Raw genomic sequence first — 21,232 nt, forward strand, 5'->3', positions numbered from 1 at the left:
TCGTTTGACTGTAATTACCTCTTTAATGGCCCTGTCTTCAAACACAGTGACATTGGGGATTAGGGCTTCCGCATGATTTGGGAGGAGGGAAGATACGACTAAGCCCATAGCAGCACCTTAGCATCCTGAAACAGGTCAGATCGTGCAGGAGACACCTTGGCGACTCCCTGTTGCTTGCTAGATAAAAGCCGGATTCTGCCTAACATCCGAGAGCCCCGAGCCCCCTGTCCAGCCTCCTGGCACCCCCATGTTCTGTGTCCCTCAGCACACGGCAGTTTTTCTGCCAGCCTCGTGCCTGTCTCCCGTTCCTGCGTCTGTGCCAGGCCCTTCTCTCGGCCTAGTCCGAGCCCTTACCCTCTGAAATTCCAGTCACCCTGCTAGCCTGGGTCGCGTGGCTCCTCCTGTTACCTGCTGGGTGGTCAGCGCGTCCATCCTTCCTTCAGTTGCCCTGCTGTGGTCCCCCCACCCCTCTCCCCACATCTCAGCTGTTTGCACAGGAGAGGCTCTCCCCTCCTGCAGGTGCGGGAGGGGCTGTTTCACTGTCCCACGTGGAACTGCCGATGTTAACCTTGAGCTTGTACCCTCACAGCCAACCAGTCTGCTTACAGCTGTGACATTTCCTCACAACACCCAGGGGAGCCGCCCTGCAGGCATGCAGAGCACCCGAGACCGTTCACTGCAGCCTCTGAATTACTCCGAGGCATCGAGGCATCGTGCTTGGAGGCCCAGCCGTCTGCATATAGGCTCCTTTGGTCCCTCCCTTTTAGTCTGCTCAGGGGTTCTTCAAACGTCAGTGCACATAACACCACCATTCAGGGTCATAGACAGCGTGTCCTTTTAAATGTACACTTGCAAATGTTCTGTCAGAGGCACCCCACAATATCCTGGTGATCTTCTGGATTAGGGTCTGGACCAGGCATAGACCCGCCTATGCCGCTGCCCAGCTGGTGCTCTGGGCCTGAGGTTGTCCTAGGCCAGCCGTTCTCAAATGGACAGTGGGGACATCTGTGGTTGTCACGAATGGGGGTGCTCCTGGCATCGTGTAGATGGGGCCAAGGATGCTGCCCGACACCCCGCAGTGCCCAGGACATCGCCACCCAGAGAGTGATCCAGCCCAGTGTCAGCAGTGCCTGCACCAAGAAACCCTGCACTGGACTAAATCGGCAACGTGCATCCCTCCTGACGTGGAACAAGGTCAACAACCATTGGCCTCCACTGGTTGCCGTGGGTGGGGCCCCCACCAGGTGGAGACGAAGCTTTTGACCTCAGTCGCCTCAGGAGCAGGTGGAGAAAGCCGCGAGGTTATCTGTACTTCCTCCAGGCTCTCATCAGGTGAAGGGTGAGACACCCTTCCGCCCCGAGGGACACTCGCCTCTGTGCCCACAGTTGGTACCATGGGCCTCAGGACCAGTGGCAGGAGACCCTGCTGGAGGTGGAGGCCATCAGCATGCAAGGCAGCCAGGGCAGAGAGGGGCCCCCACAGAGCTGCTCAGCGTCACTGCGGTGCTGGCAGCCTCTGACAGCAGCAGCAGCAGGTCTCAGTCCAGAGAGCTCCAGGTCTGCGCTTACACTTGGGCTGAGTGACCTTGCCTTTGCAACTTGGGCACATCAGACCCGCTTGTCGAGCCTTCCAGGTGGCTGCAACGGCATGGCCTGTCATCCTCCCAATAGCCATCCCTTCTGTTTTCCTTGCCTGTTTGGGTTGGGTCCACGCTTCTCCCATGTGGTTCAGGAGAGGGTGCCCCAAGCTCAGGGTAAATCTTGATGGATGAAAGCCAGCCAGCCTGGCCCCATTACCCGATTTGGAGTGGGTAGTGTGGGACCTAGGCTAGACAGGAAGCCACGAGAGGCAGCTGGCACAGGAAGGCGCATGGAGAACTTACATAGAACATACGTGGCAGCTGCAGTTTGACAGAAGAAAATTGAAAATAACGTGATGCTTTAACGTAAGTCCACAAATTTCTTGATACTCCTCCCTACAAAAAGTGGGGCCTAATCCTCTCCCCGCAAGTGTGGGTTAGATTGAGCAATTCACTTCTAACTAACGGAACGTGGCCGGCGTTATGCCGTGTGACGTATGAGGCTGGGCTATAACAAGGACAGCTTCCACCTGGTGTGAGCGCGCGCTCTCTCTGTCTCTCTTCTCTATCACACACCACACACACACACACCTTCCCCTCTTCCCCTGTCATCATGTTGTAAGAACACTCAAGCAGAGCTGGGAAAAGCCCACTTGGGGAGGAAGTGGGGCCTCCCGCCAACAGCCAGCACCAACTTGCCAACCAAGTGAGGGAACGTCCTGAAAGCAGATCCCACCACCCCAGTCGAGCCTTTGGATGTGCAGCCCAGCCGACAGTTTGATTGCAGCCTCAGAAAGGCCCTGAGCCAGAGCCCAGCCACGCCGCTCCTGAATGTCTGACCCACAGAAACTGTGAAGATGATAAATGGTCATTATTGGTTAAAGCCACATCATTGGGGATCATTTTTAACTCAGCAGTAGATAACTAATATATAAATGTTTACCAACAGGCACCAGATGAATCACTTGTGATACATTCAAGCGAGTAAATAATCAGCCTTTAAGTTTGGGAGGCTCAGGGCAAGAGGACAAATGAAAATCTGCAATACCCTGTGTCTAAATATTTTAACAGTAGGCTCCTCTTATCCGAGAGGCAAATGTTCCAGAACTTTCTTATATGATCCTTATTGGTATTGGGCTAAAATCTTTGATGATACCTTCCCGACAGGTAGGCTTTTAAATTCGAGGACTATCTGCGGGTGGCTGATATTTAGCAGAGCGTTGGGGCACTGGGGTCAGAAAGACCCCAAGCACCAGACGTGTGTCACTGATCCTCAGCGGACAGATGGATGGGTAGATGGACGGATGGTGCTGGCATCTTGTCTACGGGGGTAAGGCATGAATGAGGGGATGTAGACGGAGGCCTCAGAGCTGTGCTTTCCACAGAGCGAGCCATCAGTAGAAGCTGGTTCTCGTTAGTAAAGAGTTTTTAGTTTAGTGGTAACTAATTTTCCGTATTTTAATAATCGGGTGGGTCCACTTGTTCTCCGGTTTAAAAATGCCGTTAAAAGTCCAACTTTCTTTGTGGAATCTTGGTGTCAAGAAAAGGACTGCCACCCATGTGGGTGAGGTAAGAAGTCTTCGAATGGGTTCAGGCCTGACTTTGCCACTCACTGTGCCTCAGTTTCCTCTTCCATAAAACGGGAACAAGGATGGTCCCTACTTCACAGCGTTGTTGGGAGATTGCGTTCATTCATGAAGAGCACTTAGAACTGTGCCTGTGCTCGTCGGAAGGTCTCAGCAAGTGTTAGCAGTTACAGGAAGTACTGTATGAATAGACGGCTGACGCAGCTGACCGCGGTGTCTGCTGGGATTGACGTGCTTGTCTCAGGTTCTACCTAGAGCTCCATCTAATGCAGCCGGGCTTTTGTGTTTGTTGTGGTTCTAGCGTCCAGCTTCCCATGGCTTTTCCCCTCCCTGCTGCTGGAGCCAGCTTCGCCGCACAAACTACTCCTGGAATGGCCCCCACCGTGACCCCGCCGTTTCCCCCCACGGCCACCCAGCCACCCAGGCCCAGCGGCCCAGCAGGGTATGGCGAGTACCAGCCCCACTCCATCCAGGACTTTGATTATGGCAGTGGACCCCCGGAGCCCGTCCCCACGCCTCCCACTGCTCCCTCCTACCAGGTATCCGCCGGCCTTTCTCTGCCAGCACCTTTCCCTCCTTGAAAACATGGATGGTGTTGAGTGGAAGAATGTGATGGGCAGCCTGTACTACCAGACAGGCCAGGACACATCCCCACCCTCCTCGTGCTCTCGTCCCTGCCCCTATTGGTGACTGGGGACAGGCTTGTCCTTATAGGCCCTTTTGGTATGGGTGATGCTACTTCCCCACCTTGGAGCTCTGGGCCACATATCTGTCCACTGTGTTTCCTCTTGGAATCGCCAAGGCACCCCACGCTGCATGTGGTCTTCCCCCAGCTTCTGCTACCCACAGGTTGCCCCCGGATGGGTCAGTAAATGGCACCACAGGCCACCGGGTTTGCCAAGCTCCACCAGTTGGCTCCGCCCCCTCCCTCCCTCACTCACCATTGCTTCCCCAAGGCTTTCTACTCCTCCCTCCAAACCCATCCTCCCATCCCCCGGCCCCTCCCAGGGCCACCTCCTGGCCTCAGTGCTTTTGTCCTGGGCTCCAGGTAGTCCCTGATCCACCCAACAGCCTGAATCCCTCTGTGATCTGAAATCCAGCCACGCTCCCCACTGCCCTCGGCACAGAAGCCAGACCCTTGAGAGCACCCTGGACGCACCTCACCCTCCCTCCTGCTCTCTGTGTCTCTCCTGCGCAAACCCTCTCGCAGGACAGTTATGGCCCCAGACCCTCGACAGCTGCCAGTACCTATGAGAACAAACAGTATCCCGCGCCTGCTGTGGGCCAACCTCAGCTCCCTGCCATGGCCACACTCTGCCAGCCAGGTAGGTCTCTGCAGAGTCAGAGGGAGGGTGCAAGGGCATGGCAGTCACTAGGTGAAAGGCACATCTAAACATTCCAGAGTCCTGGAGATCTGGGAGTAATGTGACTGGCAGGGCTGTCTTCTCGGATCAGGCTGACATCTCAGCTAGGTGGTGTGCCTGTGTGAGAGAGACGGACAGACGCACATAGACAGACACAGAGAGAACGAAAATGGAGCTGATGGTGTTTTCCGAGGCAGCTTTCCCCGCGTGGCAGGGGGTACGTTCTGCTGAGGACTTGGGTCTTAGAAATGAAAGAGGTAAGGAAGGAACACATTGGATACATATATACACCCCTTTACACGCATGGCAGAGGAGGAAGAAGAGCCTAGAAAGGAGTGGTGGGCATAGGTCACCAGCTGGGATCAGAGCTCTGGACCAGCGGCCCGGGGCTCCGGCCTCCAGCCGAGGCGTGGACATCCAGGGGGCCCATGGCCAGTCGAACCTGGGGCCTCTCCACAAGTGGGGGCCCAAGTTGTTTCCGGCATCCGGGGACGCTGGTTGTGGTCACAGGCAGCGTGGCTCTCGCTCTCCACTCCCCAGGGATGGTGGTGAAGTGTGGCTCTGATTGCTTTCCAGGGACGAAAGGAGCTTACTGTCAGCCCAGCGTTGGCTATAGCCAAGGGCAGTCTTCACAACCGGCACCCTCTACGGGGGCGGTGCAGCCAGCCAGCGCCCCATTCTCCAGTTACACCTATGTCCCAGCGACCAGCATCCAGCCTGTGGCCTCCCTGTCCACGCTGCCTTCCTACACCCCCTCCTCATCTTCCTACAGCTCCGCCTCCACCTTGGACACAGGTAAGCCGGCGGTTTCCCTGAGCAGGCACGTGGGCAAATCCTGTTATGCTGTCTGCAGCCGAAATAAACATTGCCCTCAAAACCAACCCATCTCCCTGTCTTATTCTCTCTGCTTCTTAGGACCAACGTACCTGAGCTATGACGCGTCGGTGTACTCAGGAGCTGGTCCTCACTACCCTCCGCTGCTCCCCCCACAGATGCCGCCCCCGCCCCCGCCGCTCCCAAAGCCTGTGGACTCATCCCCGTGGGATGGCTCAGGGAGCAGCCCCAGTGCCAGTACTGCTGGCAGCTTCTCCAGGAAGCCACCAGTTCCCACCAAACCCAAGGGCGGGCCCAGGCAGCCCCCACTTCACTACTGCGACATCTGCAAGATCAGCTGTGCTGGTTCCCAGGTCAGTGCCCTGTGCCCTATGCTGGGCAGGCCCCCCACTGGCCGGTAGAGCCCCGTGTCCCCTGTGGCCAACTAGAGAGGTTCAGCTCATTGCCTGCCCGAAGGAGGCCTATTAACTAAACTTGCGATGTCAGGTGTGCGTCAGAACTGCCTTACGAGTGACCTGCTGGGGTTTGAGAGGAAGGAACGAGATCGGCGCAGTGCTGACTGTTAGCTGCAGAAGTGTGGCCTTGAACCCAGGGTGAAGAGCATCTTTTGAGTAGGCATAGGAGAGGCAGTCAGTGCCCCTCCTCCAGCAGCGAGGGCCCGGGCACACGTGGCTAGTTGTGATGTGCCTTTGCAGGCCCGGGTGCACGAGTGAGCGTGTCTGCATGTTGTCTGAGTGGACGGAGTGTGGGCTTGCAGCCCGCCCCCACGCTATCACCCAAGCAGGTGTCACAGCCTCTCTGAGCCTCCCGTGGACAGTGTTTGCCGTGTGTCACCACTCAGCGTAGCAACTGGCACGTACTCAATGTGCCTCAGAAACGTCAATTCCTCTTATTTCCAGTTTTGCTAATGTTAATAGCACTTTTTAAGTTGGCGTTTTTAACGAGATAGTTGTCGGTTCACATGTGGTAACAACACAGAGAGGTCCCGTGTACCCTTCCCCCAGCTTCCCCCAAGGCTAACATTTTGCAAATTGTAACCAGGGTATTGACATCGACACGGTGTGTCCTTATTCAGATGTCCCCAGCTTTAGTGTGCTCATTTGTACACACGTGTGCGTGCGTGTGTGTTGTGTTCTGTGTGAACTTATCATCTGGCAGGCTTGTGAGTCCGCTACCACCACCAAGATCCTGAATGTTTCCAGCACCACAGGGTCTATCTTGCTGCCCTTTTCTACCCACCCCCCGCCCGGCCACCTCACCCCCGGCGCTGTCTCACATCCTGTGAATGTTGAAACAGCATCACAGGGTCCCCTCCGTCTGTGTCTGGAAGGGATTTGTGTCAGCGCGGCCGTCCTGTGGCCCGGCTGGCAACGCTCTGTATTTTCTCTGGGTGTCCATCTAAGCAGCTCTCCAAATTAAGGCCAGCACAGCTGACAGGACGGGGGCCACGAGCAGGAGGGCGGCCTCGAGCTGCAGCGGGAGCCCTTGACGACGCAGGAGCGCCAGGCGGCCTCTTTCTAACACTCCTCCCTGGTTCTCTCAATACGCACTTTAATGCCGTGTATTTACCCTGGGAGCCAGGTGCGAGGATGACAAAAACTGCAACATTTGCTCTTACTCTGAACGCTCTGCGAAGCATTTCTGTAGGTTATTTCACGCCTCTAACTGCATGGTTACCATCTCCATGTGGCAGGCGAAAGCCTGGGGCTCACAGAGGGTCAGTAGCCTGAGGAACTCAGAATAGTTTTAGGGATGAAGACAGAAATCAGATGTTTTGAGGTTAGTCGAAGCTGTGTGGTTACTACGACCGCATGTGCAAAGCAGCAGGCGAGAACTGCCTCTAATTACTCCGTTGCTTAAGTAAAACGTTCATAAGGTGCCCACATCCCAGCGACTAGCCCTCCAGCCCTGCCCCTGCCTCCAATCCGCCCCCAGAACCAGCTGGTGTTGTTAGTCCCTTGTGTATTGTCCCTTGTGTAAAAATTCCTAGAGGTATTTTTATTCCACAAATTTAACTCTTGGCATGGTCAGAGTACACTGGTTTCGCGGGCCTGCTTTATGTGTGTTTGCTGTAGCTTGCCTTGTCTTTAGGATTCCAGAGAGGAGTCTGGAACCACACAAGAGCTGGTCATTTGTCAGATAACAGTCAGCTGTGCGGGCCCTGTTGGCGCAGGACGCGTAGGCCTGTGCCCCACAGTAACCCCTCTCGTGTGGAGCCGCTCGGTGTATCAGCGGTGTTCTCACAAGAAAGCATAGTGTGTCCTTGCTTGGTTTCTGAGGTCAGAATCTGAAAATCCAACATTTTCTTTCACAGCAGCCTCCAAAACTAAGTGTGTGATCCTTTAAGGATGCAGGCTTAAGAAACTCATTGATTTATTTTTTTTTTATTTTTATTGCTGACTTTCATTTTTCCTTAAATACAGTGATCTTTTAAGAGAATAAACAAACAACAAAAAAAAACACTTTACACAGCAAATATTTTACATAAATGTAAACATGCACATCTATTTCATAATTAAGCAAAATAAACTTTTAAGCACAAATTTTTTTTTTAAATTGGGGAATATTGGGGAACTGTGTTTTTCCAGGATGTCAAGTTGTTGTGTTTTTTTTCCCCCTTCTTCTGCCTACCCCCCACTCCGGTTCAAGCCGTTGTTTCTCAGCCTAGTTGTGTAGGACACAGCTCTCTGGCTCATGCTGGTGTTATGAGCCTTGCGCTCCCCTGGCTGAGGCAGTCGGTCACTGCTAGTTGGTCGGCCGCTCACAGCAGCTCACGGCAGCTCTCACTGGCTGCTGGCCACTCACACTGGCCACCGGCCACTCATGGCGGCACACGGTCGCCCACGGCAGCACCCGCCAGCTGCTCACTGCAGCCCAGCTCCAGGGAGAGCTGTTGTTCACAATCTTAGCTCTAGAGGGCGCAGCTCACTGGCCTGTGTGAGAATCGAACTGGTGACGTTGGTGTTGTGAGCACTGCGCTCTAACCACTGAGCCAACTGGCCCCCACCAGTGGCTCAGCTCCGAGCTCAAGCCATTGTCTCTCACTGGCTCATGCGGGAATTGAACCAGCAACCCTGTTGTTAAGAGCTTGCGCTTTAACCAACTGAGCCATCCAGCCGCCCCCAAGCACAAAATTTTTAAAATCACTAACCAATGAGACAGATAACCCAAGACAAATAACAGAAGCAACAAAAACACACATTTCATAAAGCTTCAATTTATCCTGTCTTCCAACCTACTGGTTAAGGCCTGAGTTTCAGAAATCCTGCCTTCCTTGCTAAATGGAAACATCCAGTTTGGCTGTACCTAACATATATGCACATAACAGAGTATTACTCTTTCAAAATAATGTAATAAATACCTCTCTCTCTCTCTCTCTCTCTCTCTCTCTCTCTCTCACACACACACACACACACACACACACACATATCCACACATACCCTATTTAACCAGCCTCTCAAACAGGGAAGTAAGGATTGTGAAATTTTCAAGTTTTCCCACTTGAAGCACATACATATTCAAAACTCATTGATTTTTTTTAGGAAAACAAAAAAAGAAGGAAAAGAAAAAGAAAGAAAGCTGATGTCTTTCAGGCCAAGCACCTGCGTCTGTGGACCAGGCCTAATAAAGTGGTGCCCGAGCCTCTCAAAGGCCAGCGAATGGAGGGGTGGGGACCGCAGGCCTGTATTTGCCCCTTGCGTTCACACACGTCCTGCCAGTGAACTGCGGGGGACAGTGCGGTGCCCAGTGGGCACGTACCCCCTCAGGCTGCTCTCATTGTTGCTCACTGTCCGCAGACCTACCGTGAGCACCTGGGAGGGCAGAAGCACAAAAAGAAAGAGGCGGCGCAGAAGACGGGCGTGCAGCCCAACGGCAGCCCATGTGGGGTGCAGGCGAAGCTGCACTGTGACCTGTGTGCCGTATCCTGCACCGGGGCAGAGGCCTACACCGCCCACCTCCAGGGGGCCAAGCACCAGAAGGTAGGAGCCCCCCACGGGCCCAGGCAGGGCTTCCCTGGGAGCAGCCCCGGCCTCTACACTCGGGCCCCAGAGGGCTCCAGTGACATCAGAAAGGGTAGCCACTGATAAGAGGGAGCTTTCCCCGTAGGGTGCATGTGCCTTCCTTCCTCAGAGGCCAGACACCGTCTCCCAGTTATAAAAGTCCTACCAGCTCCTAGACAAAGGCATAAAGCAGCGCAGGGCTCGTATCCAGGCGCTAAGAAACGGTTCTCAGCATTAGGCATGTTCACATGCTTACACGAATGAGAGTTTGAATATTGATGAGATCAAACAGTATATTCCATTTGGGGTGTTGCTTTTTAAAAACAAATAAAATTAAAATAGTTTTAATGTTAAGGATATCAAGGATGTGGTGTGACTGATTCCTGGGTGCTTGTGCATCCATGGACGTGTACACGTCTTCCCACAGGACGTAGACGTGTCCACAGATGTGTATACGTGTTCCCACAGGACGTAGACATGTACACAGACATGTACACGTGTTCCCACAGAACGTAGATGTATATCCAAGGATGTGTACACGTGTTCCCACAGAATGTAGATGTGTGTCCATGGACGTGTACACGTCTTCCCACAGAACGTAGACGTGTCCACAGACATGTACACATGTTCCCACAGAACGTAGACGTGTGTCCATGGATGTGTACATGTGTTCCCACAGAACATAGATGTGCATCCAAGGACGTACACGTGTTTCCACAGAACATAGATGTGTCCATGGGAGTGTACACGTGTTCCCACGGAACGTAGATGTGTGTCCATGGATGTGTACACGCATACCTCTTAGCAGGTGGCCCCTATCCACTCCTCCATCCACACACACTGGGTACCCATCAGGGGTGGGCACCAGGTTGGTGCTTGGGAAGCAGAGAATGGCTCTGCCTTTCAGCCCAAACTCGGAGGAAGGAAGTCGGTGTCAGCCAGCACCGGGTGGCGAGTATTATAGGCCCCACATGTGCATGACTGGTGGGGGCCTAGAAGCAGGAGATGGTTCAGAAAGGTCCTTCCGGGGGAAGGGATGCTCGCGAGAGCAGAAGGCATGTAACCGGAGCTGGGGAGTAGGCGGGGTCCCTGGGCCTAGGATGGGACCACCCTCCCTCACTTCCACAGGTTGCCAGCCCTGCCATGCCTACCGTGCTGCTCTTCCTTCCTCTTGAGGAAGGTGGATCAGGCCAGCAGATGGCCTTAACAGGGACATCTGTTCCAGGTCTATAAGCTGCACACCAGATTGGGGAAACCCATACCCACCATAGAACCGGCACCCAGGAAATCCAGCTCATCCCAGACCACCTGCACCAGCAAGCTGGCCCCCCTCACCACAGAGAGCCCCCCTGTGGCCTCAGCCAAGCCTGGTGCCTGCACTGGCCGCAGTGTGTGCACCCCAAGCAGGCCAGAGCTGGCCAAGAGACCGGGGGCCTGGAAGGCCGCATGTGTGAGTACGTGTCTCTACAGTTCACAGCCTTCCCACCCATGCCCTGACTCAACGAGCCTGAGATTCAGAGAAGTGCTTGCCCAGTTAACTTGTGTGCGTGTCCAAGCCATCACATCTGGGGAGGGACTAAGCTATGAATGGGGCTGGGGGGGGCGTGCCTTCCTCCCGTGTTTCTGCCAGGCAGGACGTGCTCTGGTCCACACCCTCTGAACCTTTGATGTGAGACTGTTTCCCAGAAGCCTTGGCAGAACCAATGGGATGGCAGCATCATTTCTTCCCATGGAGCCTGGGGACTGCCCAGGTGCTGGCACTACCCTGCAGCTCCAACCTGGGCTGCTACCTCCCAGGCACTGGGAACAGTCCCTTCACAGCCTGATGCTCACGGTGGACACACTGGGCTCTGACCGTTACGCGGGCACTGGAGACTAAGGCGGGCTCCTCAGAGCCTCACCTCCGGTCCTGCCTTCCTTCCGGGGTGGGGCGTACCTGGCAGAGACCCCAGGGAAGTAATGGCTGCCTCATGGTGCATAACCAGGATTAGATGCCTGGCACTCAATCCACAACCGCTCCACATGCATTGCCTCGTGTGCCCTCCACAACTCTAGATTTTGTCATTAGTCCCAATTTGCAGATGGAAAAACTGAGATGAGGGGAGGGAAAGTTCCTAACCCAGCCACCCCATAAGCAGTGAAGGCAGGATTTAGACTCAGGTCTCCGGCCCTCTCTGCTCTTCACTTCCATGCTTTGTGTGGGACGGGGAGGGGCTTATTTTTAGACTCAGCAGCACTGTTTTTTGAATAATCACATGACATTGAAAATAAAATCCCAAAGCGCTCTGGATAACAAAGAAATGCTCCCTCCCGAGGCTCAGTGGATTTGTCCTGTGGGGCTGGCTTGCCTAGGACCCTGCTTCCACTTGATGTCTTACCATCAATTAACTAAGGGCTGCAGGGGCTGCCGTGGGGGGGTTCCTCAGCCAGGGCCACGCTATGGGCAGATTCAGACTGGCACCCAGCACTGTGTGGGCCTCGTTCTCTCAGCTGTGACCCAAGCTGGCATGAGAGGGGTCTTGTGGGGGTGCGAGGGGCTGCACTGTGCTAAGCCCCTCACACCAGTGCTCCGGAAGCTGGCTGTGGTTTCTGGCCGGACCAAGTTATAAGGGACACAGTTCTTCTTTCCAGGGCCTCCTGAGCCAAAGGCAGCGGGCCGCAGACCCCCAGAATGGAAACTGGCACACCAGAAATCACAGGGGCCCAGAGAACTGCCCACCCGAGGAGGCTCTGCGGAAGCTTCTGGAAGCTGCAATGACTCAGAGCCAGTGGGCCCAGGCTATGTGGAGGAGGTAACTCTGCCTGTGACTCTCGCCCTTAGGCCATCAGCGTGTGCCCTGCTCCACTTCCGGGCTCTGGTGGAGAAGGGCCTTGCTGGGGTTGGGCTTCGGGCCCTCAAGCCAGTTCTCCCTCTGACATTTACACACCCATCCCCGGGCAGACCTCAGTGAATTGTGCAGAACTTGCTAGAAGGCCCGGGCACTGGGTTTCAGATCTTAGAAGGAAGGCCTGAGGCAGGCAGGGGTATTTCTTGCTGGGCAGCCCCTTTTCCTGTGGGGAGGAAGGTGGGAAGAGGAAGCCATGTCCTAGAAACTGAGGTGACCGCGTCACCCCAAGACACATGATTCAAGGGGCGTTAGGAACAGCGTGCGCCCTGCACGACCATTGCCCAGACGTGCCCAGAGCCCAAGCAGTAGCCTCGCGGGTTTGTCTTAACCTAGAACTCAAATCCTGAAGCTCCTTCTGGATGCTTCCGTAGTTCCCATCCTCCCCGAGTACGGCCGAAGACGGTGTGGCTGGGAAGTGTGAGTGCTAACATCCCTCCTTTTTCTTTTTCGTGGTTTTGTTCAGCCAGTGCAGCATCTTCTGTGTTGTCCCGTGCCAAACAACCACACCAGATAGGATTCCTGTGCCAGAGACCCCGTCATTTAATAGTTAAAGAGATGAGATCCATAAAGGCTGCAGCAAACAGAGAAGAGCACTCTGGCCCTCGTGGGCAGAAATTGTGACAGGGCAAAGACGGGAGCAGCACAGGGCAGGGCATCATCGGTGGGAGGAGGCTGAGCCCAGGGGAGGAGACGGGACCTGACAGTGGCAACTGACTCTGGCAAGGGCGAGCCCCCCTAGGAGGGCGTGTTAGCTTCTCTGAAAGTCACTCTTTGAAACAACTCGGCAGATAGGAAGCTGTACTGTCAACTTCTCTGGGCGGCTCGGGAAGGCGTAGTACCCTGGGAGGGCGGAGGGAGGCGCCCCTCAGCTGAGCTTTGTGTGTCAGGTGTGCAACGACGAAGGCAAAGTGATCCGGTTCCACTGCAAGCTGTGTGAGTGCAGCTTCAACGACCACAATGCCAGAGACATGCACGTGCGGGGGCGGCGCCACCGGCTGCAGTACAAGGTGTGCCCTGCAGGGGTCTGCTAAGCTGCGGGGAGGGGGTGACCTGCCATGCTTCTCACATCTCCGTCCCAGGCTCAAAACACGGCATTCTTCCTCGACAGTAGCTCCATGCCCGGAGGGCCTCTGCAGCAGAGTCCAGGCCTGCATTTCCCGCTGCCTGGCCGACCAGAGCAGAAAGCAGGCCGTTGTATTTGCCAGTTGGCTTCCTCTCTTGCAGATGAATGTTTACTTTTAAAACTCTGTACCCACTTGTTCCCCAGGGGAGTCCTCAAGCTCACGGTCAGATCATCTATGTGCCCACAAAACAGGACTCAGAGGTGGCCTCCTTTTCCCGACTCAGCGTCGGTTCATTCCTACGTGACATGTGCTGTTTCTTTTCTTGGGCCTCCGCCCGTGTCCCAAGCTGGCGTGTGCTGGCTGAGATGGGGAGCGCTGTGCCCCATCTGAACTGAGTCCCCGCGGGAAAGCATGCAGCACAGTGCAGGCTGAGTCTGTGTGCTTGACAGACGCCGGGGTCCTGGTGCTGAGGGGCCCAGAGGGGCCACTGCGGCAGAGCAGCGTGGGCCGGGCTGAGCCTTCCTCCGGGAGCCTGGGACCTCCGTGCCGAGGGCCTCCCAGCGCCAGCAGCCCACACGGGGTGGCTTTGTGTGGCCAGGAGCTCCTGTGGGCCCCTGGGCATGCCCACACACGTGTGTTTAAACACGCCTGAGTGTCAGGCTCGAGTATGCTTGTGCACAGCACAGACGTGTAACTCTCCTTGGGGTGATACACAGTGGTTTCCGGGTATTTCCTCTTTTTGTAGCAGCTTCATTGACATGTCATTCACAGACCACACAGTTCATCCACACAGAGTGTGCCGTTTAATGGCTTTTACCATGTTCAGATTGTGCAACCACCACTTCTTTCTGGTTCCTTATCACTCCAAAGAGCCCGTCCCCATTGGCAGTCACTCCGCAGTTCTGCCCCAAGCCCTTTTTAAAAACCACTAACCTACTTCCTGCCTGTGGACGTGCCTGTTCTGGACGTTTCCCATAAGTGGAATCACACACTGTGTGGCCTTGTGTGTCCGGCTTCTCTCAGGAGCCCCGTGTGTTCAGGGTCTATCCACGTTGTGGCGAGTGTCAGCGCCTCCCTCCTTTTCACGGCTGAGTGATATTCCAGTGTGTGGACGGGCCACATCGTGTGTATCCATTCACCTGTTGGGTTGTTTCCGCCAATGAGTAATCCTAGGCAACACTATACCTTCTGAATGATGAAATCAAGTGATAAAATCAAAGTTCAGCGAATGAATTAGCAATGCTATTTGAAATATACATGGCTGGATTTCACGCAAATGGTGTTTGCCCTGAATTATTTTGATTGGAAGTGAGCTTTTTCCGCTGATCTTTCAGTGACTTCAGTGATTGCCGGTGGTTACTCGCCAGTGGTGTCGCAGCACCTTTGGCTCCTGTCAGATACGTGGACGTGGTTTGGGTCTCACTGTTGGCAGACGTTGTATCTGTTACTCTGCATGTCAGTTGTGTTTGTCCCCTGTGCTACTTCTCTTTCCTGTCAGTGCTTTTGGGGACGAGGAGTGTTAAGACTGGGGGGGTTTGAAACCCAGCTGTTGTCTGAATCCCGCAGAAGGGTGTCAGTCACGGGTTCTCTCGCTGGGTCCCTGAGACATCCCGGCATTCTCACCTAAGTGATGGTCTCTGGTCTTACAGCCCTTCCTTTCCTTTCCAGAAAAAAGTGAACCCTGACCTTCCCATCGCAATCAGGCCCAGCAACAGAGTCCGGAAGCTCCTGAAGGAGAAGCAGCAGCAGCAGAAGCAGCTGACCAGGAAGCGGCTGGAGGAGCTGCGGCGCTGGCACGCAGAGATGAGGTATGGCGTCCTCCGCTCTCCCCCTTGGCCCGGGGCAGCTTCGGGAACCAAACATCCATTTACTCGCTTGCTCGAGTTGTGGGGACATCTGCTGTCGCTTCCAGGACTGAGGACCCAGATACTCATGACTTGTGGGGTGCGCAGGGGACACAGCCCTTGTCCAGACGTGGAGGGTTTTGGAGCCAGCCGGCCCTGTGCACGGGTCACTCGAAGGGTCACCTAACAAACGAGGGACGGCGTGGTCCTAGCAACCATGGGGCCGGCACTGTCACGCCTGATTCATAAGGTCACCTGGGTATCCCCCTGACTTCCTGTGTCCCTGTGTCCCCCGACCCTTAGGATCCCTCTGACCCCTGCCATTCCCCTGACATCTTGTGTCCTGTGACTCCTGACCCGTTGTCTCCTGACTGCCCTCACATTTGTCACCATCCTCCTCCACCCTCCAGAGTAATTCCAAAGCATTTCGTCACATGGTGTCCGATTCACAGAAGATCTGTGGCAGCATCTGAGCTGGGGAATGAGGTCCAGGATAGACTTGGGGGCTGTGGCTGCTCAGGCCGGCTCCTTCCTCCACAGCAGTTGCCCGTGGTTTGTGTCCTCCTGGCCCTTGGGCGTTTATGGGCTCCCTCGGGGTCCCGTGTAGCCGCTGCGTCTCCTTAGTGGTCCTGCAGCCCCAGACTTGCTCAGCGGAGGACGAGGATGGGGCAGCCGTGACATATGGCTTCCATACGCTGCCGGCTCTGACGTGACAAGCCCGGGGTCCTGCAGCTGCTGACCGCGGCTTGCCCTCTTGCTTCCCCACAGGTGCTACGACCTGTGCAAGAGGCGGCTGGAGGAGAAGCTGCAGGCCCAGGATGAACACCTGGCTGGCTCACCGACCGACCAGCACCCCCCGCCCCTCACGCCCCTCACGAGCAGGCCGGGTGTGCCCACGGCCACACCTCGGGTGGGTGGGGGTCATGCGCAGAAATGCCTGCTGTGGCAGTGGCCCCGGGCTGGGTGATGTTCCCACATCCTCACTAGGACCTGACTCTTCCAGGAGTGAGGAGCAGGACTTTGTACCAAACGCCTGTAGGGGTGCCCACCCCCCTCGCTGGTCACCAATGGGGCTCCACACCCTGGTCCCACCACCCGCCACAGTGGTCCTTTTAGCTCCCGAGGCCTCGGTTGTCACATCCCTCGGGGGTCCTTAGGAGTCTGTCTGTCTGAGCAGGCCGTGGTTGGATGGGAACCTTAGATTTGCACCTTGCTGAGGGCGCAGGCCCACTGAGTTGGCTGGGAAATGTAAGAACATCACAGGGGAGCCCACTGGCCCCCCTCAGCCCGGAGCTTCCCGCAGCCATTGGGAGGCTCTGGGGTCCTCACTGGGTCACTACCCTATAGGACCCCTCATTCCTCAGCATGGCTTCCCCCTCCGCACCCCGTGACCTCATGCTTCATGTACTATACTTCTGCAGGGCTGACACGCATCCTGTCCCCTGCCCACCCGGGACCTCTCAGTCCACTGGTGACGTGCACACCTTTTTCCACAGCTCTCACGGCGCCCAGAGTCCTGTGATGACCGGCACGTCATGTGCAAGCATGGCGCCATCTACCCCACGGAGGAGGAGCTCCTGGCTGTCCAGAAGGCCGTGTCCCACTCAGAACGCGCCCTCAAGCTGGTGGCCGACACGCTGGCGGAGGAGAATTCCGGAAGCCCAGCGCAAGAGGGTGGTGAGTGCAGGTAATGGCGATCACCGTGGGTTTCCCCAAGCCCAGGCGACTTGGAGGAGGTGGGGGGGTCTGCTGTCTGGGGCGACTGTGGAGGTTCTCACAGGAAATGGCTGGGGTGGGGGCAGAGACTCGTCCTCCTCTGATTGGCTTTGGGTCTCTGCAGTGGCAGGGGCTTTCCAGCCTGTGGGTGGAAAATTCACCAGGTGAGTCTCAGGGCCAGAGCCCCAAGGTTCAAAGGGAGTTTTAGTCCCAATAGGTGAGAGCTGTTGTTTTAACACCAGAATTTACTTTTCCAACCAAAGGGGCATCTAGAAACATAGTTCACAAAACATGAACTACCTCTGTTTGCTCATCTGTGAAATGGAGATAAGTGTGATTCTGCCCCGATCGCTCCACCCCACGGAGCGGCAGCAGCCACTTCACGCCCATCTGAGTCATCATTCCAGGCCCTGTGATTTTCAGGAGACAGAAAAATCCCTGTGCCTTGTAATGACTTGCTACACGATTTAAATAATCCGAGAGGCAGTTAGTGTTTCCAGGTCCTTTCTCTCTTGGTGTCTTCATCTCCTTTTTCTATATTTATTTTTTTGATTGTAAAATACTCATAGCATGAAATTTACCATTGTTGCCATTATTACGGGTACACTACAGCGACACATTAAGTACATTCGCAAGGTTGTGCAACCATCATCACCCACCACTATCTATTTTCAGAACTTTTTCATCATCCTAAACAGAAATCTGCCTGGTGGAATTCCCCACCCCCGTCCCAGCCCCAGGCACCACCATTTCACTTCCTGTACATGCAGTATTTGTCCTTTGGCCAGTGCCACATAGGTTTCTTTTCATCATAGTGTTTGTTTCCTAGAAAAGAACATGTGCCACTTGTGAGTTACAAAGTATCAGATAAAATGAACTCACCCCTCAGTTTAAACATGAGAACTTCCCCGGTAGGATGCATCTACTCGGAAGAGTGAACCTTCTTCACCCACCTGGTAGGGAAAACAAGAGTGCAAAGAAGACATTTCTTTCATTGCCCCCTCCATTCCATGACTTAGTGAAACCAAAACACAAGACAGCAAAGTCTGATGGGGGAAGTCTTTGAAGGATGCAGCCATCCCAGCCCTGAGGTTTGCCTGGGCTTGGAGCTTGCTCACAGTCAGGAAAAGACGGTCTGGCCACGAGACATGACACAGCAGATGTGCAGAGCATGTGAGGTGAGAAGGCAGGGGACGTGGAAGCTGCCCAGAGGCGGCTGCTACTGCAGACAGAAAGGGTGTCTCCTCGTCTAAATCTCCACTCTTGTTTGCTGAACAACAACAAAAAATCATGTAATGCTTTGAAGTTCCCTGCAGTTTTTTTTCCCCCTGTACACTTGTTTTGGTCTTCTTTTTGTTTTTTAAACTTTTTATTTTGAAATAATTATGGACTTGTAACAAAATAGTACAGAGAGATCCTGGGATGCTTCCTGCAGCCTCCCGCAGTGTGGAGCCTTAGCACGAGGCAAGGCCGGAAGTCGACACGGGCTCGGCAGAGAGCTGCAGGCCTTCCTCGGATCTCCCTGTGTCAGCACACACTCTGCTTCTCAGATGCCATCCTGTCCAGTTCAGGGCATCACATCACCCTCATAAATACCCGTCACCCACCAGTCAGGACCCAGAACCTTCTGTCAACACGAAAAAGCAGTCTTTACCCCTCCACGCTTCCCCCTCCCTACACCCAGCAACTGCTGTGTGCTTTGAAAACAAAACTGATTGCATTTGTAAATCTTCCCTGTAACATTTACATCACATCACACGTCCTTACATATTTTTCAAAAGCGCAGAAATGTGTTTTCTAATGGGAACATAATAAACCATCCTGTGGATGTTCCATTACTTATTTAACTGTTGCAAAGAGCCAGTTAGTGTTGGATTCTTTCAACTTTTATTACAGAAATTCTCCAACATACACAGAAGCTGAGGGCCAGTAAAATGTGACAAATACCATGTGACCCTTACTGAGCCATGACCAGCTCACACGGTTTCACCGGCCCCCAGCCCCTCCTCCCTGCCCCTCCGGTGAAGGTTAAAAGGAGAGCCTATCTCACGCAGCTCATCATGTGTTCCTGTAGTATTTAGTACCTACCACTAAACAACAAGGACTCTATTTAACAAAAGCACAATGCCATTATCATTCTTTCAAATGAACGATAATTCTTCAACATCATCCCATATCCAGTCAGTGTTGAAATTTCCAGCTGTCCCATGGATAATCACAATGTGTGTTGTTGGTGTTTTAGGGTGTGTTTTTTTTCTCGTTTTACAGCTTGTGTGAATTGGGGTTCAAATTGGTTGACAAACCTCTAAGTCTCAGTATCTGCAGGTCCCCCCTCCCCTGCTTTCTGCTTTCTTTTCCCTTGGGTGTTTCAGTCTGGGCCTTGTCCCCTAATCCAGAAGTCCCTGGTCTGAATTTTGCTGGCAGCCTCCTGAGCCAGGTCCCATCAGGGCTTGTTGGGCTCCAGAGCGCTGTGGTCCCCAAATGGATAAGAATACGTAAATGTGTTTGTTTGTTTGTTTTCTTAAGAAAGAAAACTTCTGTCCCTAGAAGTGTCACAAAGGAAAAGTGATGATTAGAGAGTGGCAGGAGATGGCAGCTTCTGGAGTGGAAGAGGCGACATTTGTTTAGAGATCTGGCAAGTGAGGGCGCCCCAGGCACCAGTCCTGGGGACCAGAGCAAAGGAGCGAGCCCTGTGGGGCTGGGGGATATAGGAAGGGGCTTGGGTTAGAGCATAAGGGCTAGAGGGAGTCAGGGGCGGGGGGGGGGGAGAGGGTGGCAGCAAGGAGGCCCGGGGTCAGGCTGGGGGCCTGGGCCAGGCCAGGGAAGAAGCTTGGGTGTCGCTCTTCTGCCAGCCATGGGCCAGCGCTGGGAGGTTAGGTGTCGGGCAGACGCAGTGATCAGGTACACACTGCAGAAAGGTGGCTCTGGGCTGCAGGGAGGTGAGGCTGGAGCAGGGACTCCCCTAGGACACTGGCCTGAGCACCTGGATGGACCTGCTCGCAGAGGGTCCAGGTGGGGGTGAAGTGACCCTAGTAACGGCTCAGAAGGTGCCCAATCCCAGAGGCTGACCAGGGTGGCGCCAGCTGGCTGAGGACCAGGGGCCACTGGGGATGCCATCGTTGGCCTTTTTCAGAATGTAATTTATCAGGGGATAGTGACAACTGCCAGCCCTTAGTGAGCACGTATAGTTTACCACTCTCATTCCCAACGCTTTTCTCAGATATGTCGTCTCATGTCTCCTTTGCGTCAAGTGCACCTGAAAAGTGGGTCTCGGAAAGTGCCCATTTCATAGATAAGGAAGCTGAGGCACAGAGGGCTCAGCAAGCTGCTGGCATCCCAGGAGCTCGTAAGGGACCGGGGTAGGACCACATGCTCCCTTTCTCCCCGACCCCCCTTCTCCACGAACGCGCTTTTGTGGGTTCGTCTAGCCCCTCTGCTCGGATCCTGAAGGGCGTGATGCGGGTCGGGCTCCTGGCCAAAGGCCTCCTCCTGCGGGGAGACAGGACCGTGCAGCTGATCCTGCTCTGCTCCCAGAAGCCCACCCGGTCCCTGCTGCGCAGGGTCGCCGAGCAGCTGCCCCAGCAGCTCCAGGTAAGGGCGGGTCACCTGGCAGGGCACTGCCAGCCCTCTCCCAGGAGCCCCTTGGGCTCCCAGTGGTGGGGGGTGGGGGTGGGGGGTGACTTTGCTTCCACAGGATTTTAAGAAACAAGAGGTTGCGGTTATTACATACAAAATAGTTTGTTTTTATAAACAGTTGCAAGGAGAGAGATTGGTGGCAACTTGAGGGTTCCTGGTGAAACTCTTGGAAACTATGTAAATGTTCCCCCAGGAGGATGGCAACTTATGTTACATCCTTCCTACAGAGCCTTAGGCAGCCATTTAAAAGGATACATTGCGTGTCTATAAAGGAGGGAAGTTAGCCCTCCCCTTGACAAGGGTGGAGGAGACCCTCGGCCTGGCAGCGTGCATATGGTTAAGGCAGTACCACTTACTTCATGGTATCTAACCATCGCTTTTAAAAATCCTTTACCTTCTCATCAAATAAAAGGCTACACGGTGATGAAAACGGCTGTGAGGTTGACAGAGATTTCACAGCCACAGGACCAGGAAGGCAGAGGCAAGATGGAGGCCCATTTTGAGGCCTGGGGGAGGCTGGCTGGATTTTCTCCGCTGGAGCACTTCCTCTGTTGTGGCCATGGGACTTTTCTCACCCGCAATGATAACTGGAGGAAGAGTGAGATCCCGTCATGATTTACACTGATCATCTTAGGTGAAAAAAATCAGTTCCAGGGCAGCGTCTTCCTGATGTGTCTGGCGCTGTTCCTGTGAGATTCGGCGTGGCTCCTGTGACGCGC

At 54.6% G+C, this 21,232-nt stretch overlaps 1 protein-coding gene and 1 non-coding gene across 5 annotated transcripts in view; both read left to right on the plus strand.

The window, feature by feature from the left end:
* Positions 1-21,232, plus strand: part of ZFR2 (zinc finger RNA binding protein 2) — a 38,056-nt gene that overhangs the window by 9,601 nt on the left and 7,223 nt on the right. For 3 of the 4 annotated variants that reach the window (XM_033134161.1, XM_033134163.1, XM_033134162.1), the window contains exons 2-13: positions 3,468-3,705; positions 4,377-4,491; positions 5,071-5,325; positions 5,446-5,717; positions 9,162-9,344; positions 10,591-10,819; positions 11,997-12,157; positions 13,141-13,260; positions 14,986-15,125; positions 15,930-16,071; positions 16,658-16,848; positions 20,306-20,468. In XM_033134161.1, the coding sequence (XP_032990052.1) occupies positions 3,468-3,705; positions 4,377-4,491; positions 5,071-5,325; positions 5,446-5,717; positions 9,162-9,344; positions 10,591-10,819; positions 11,997-12,157; positions 13,141-13,260; positions 14,986-15,125; positions 15,930-16,071; positions 16,658-16,848; positions 20,306-20,468 (2,209 nt within the window). The remainder of the gene's footprint in view (positions 1-3,467; positions 3,706-4,376; positions 4,492-5,070; positions 5,326-5,445; positions 5,718-9,161; positions 9,345-10,590; positions 10,820-11,996; positions 12,158-13,140; positions 13,261-14,985; positions 15,126-15,929; positions 16,072-16,657; positions 16,849-20,305; positions 20,469-21,232) is intronic. The other variant, XM_033134164.1, reaches the window with a different exon arrangement.
* LOC117038617 (U6atac minor spliceosomal RNA) lies at positions 20,772-20,895 on the plus strand. The gene has a single exon (XR_004425707.1). It is a non-coding gene; the product is annotated as a U6atac minor spliceosomal RNA (small nuclear RNA).

The sequence above is a fragment of the Rhinolophus ferrumequinum genome, chromosome 18 (genome assembly GCF_004115265.2).
Source record: "Rhinolophus ferrumequinum isolate MPI-CBG mRhiFer1 chromosome 18, mRhiFer1_v1.p, whole genome shotgun sequence".
Classification (NCBI taxonomy): Eukaryota; Metazoa; Chordata; class Mammalia; order Chiroptera; family Rhinolophidae; genus Rhinolophus; species Rhinolophus ferrumequinum.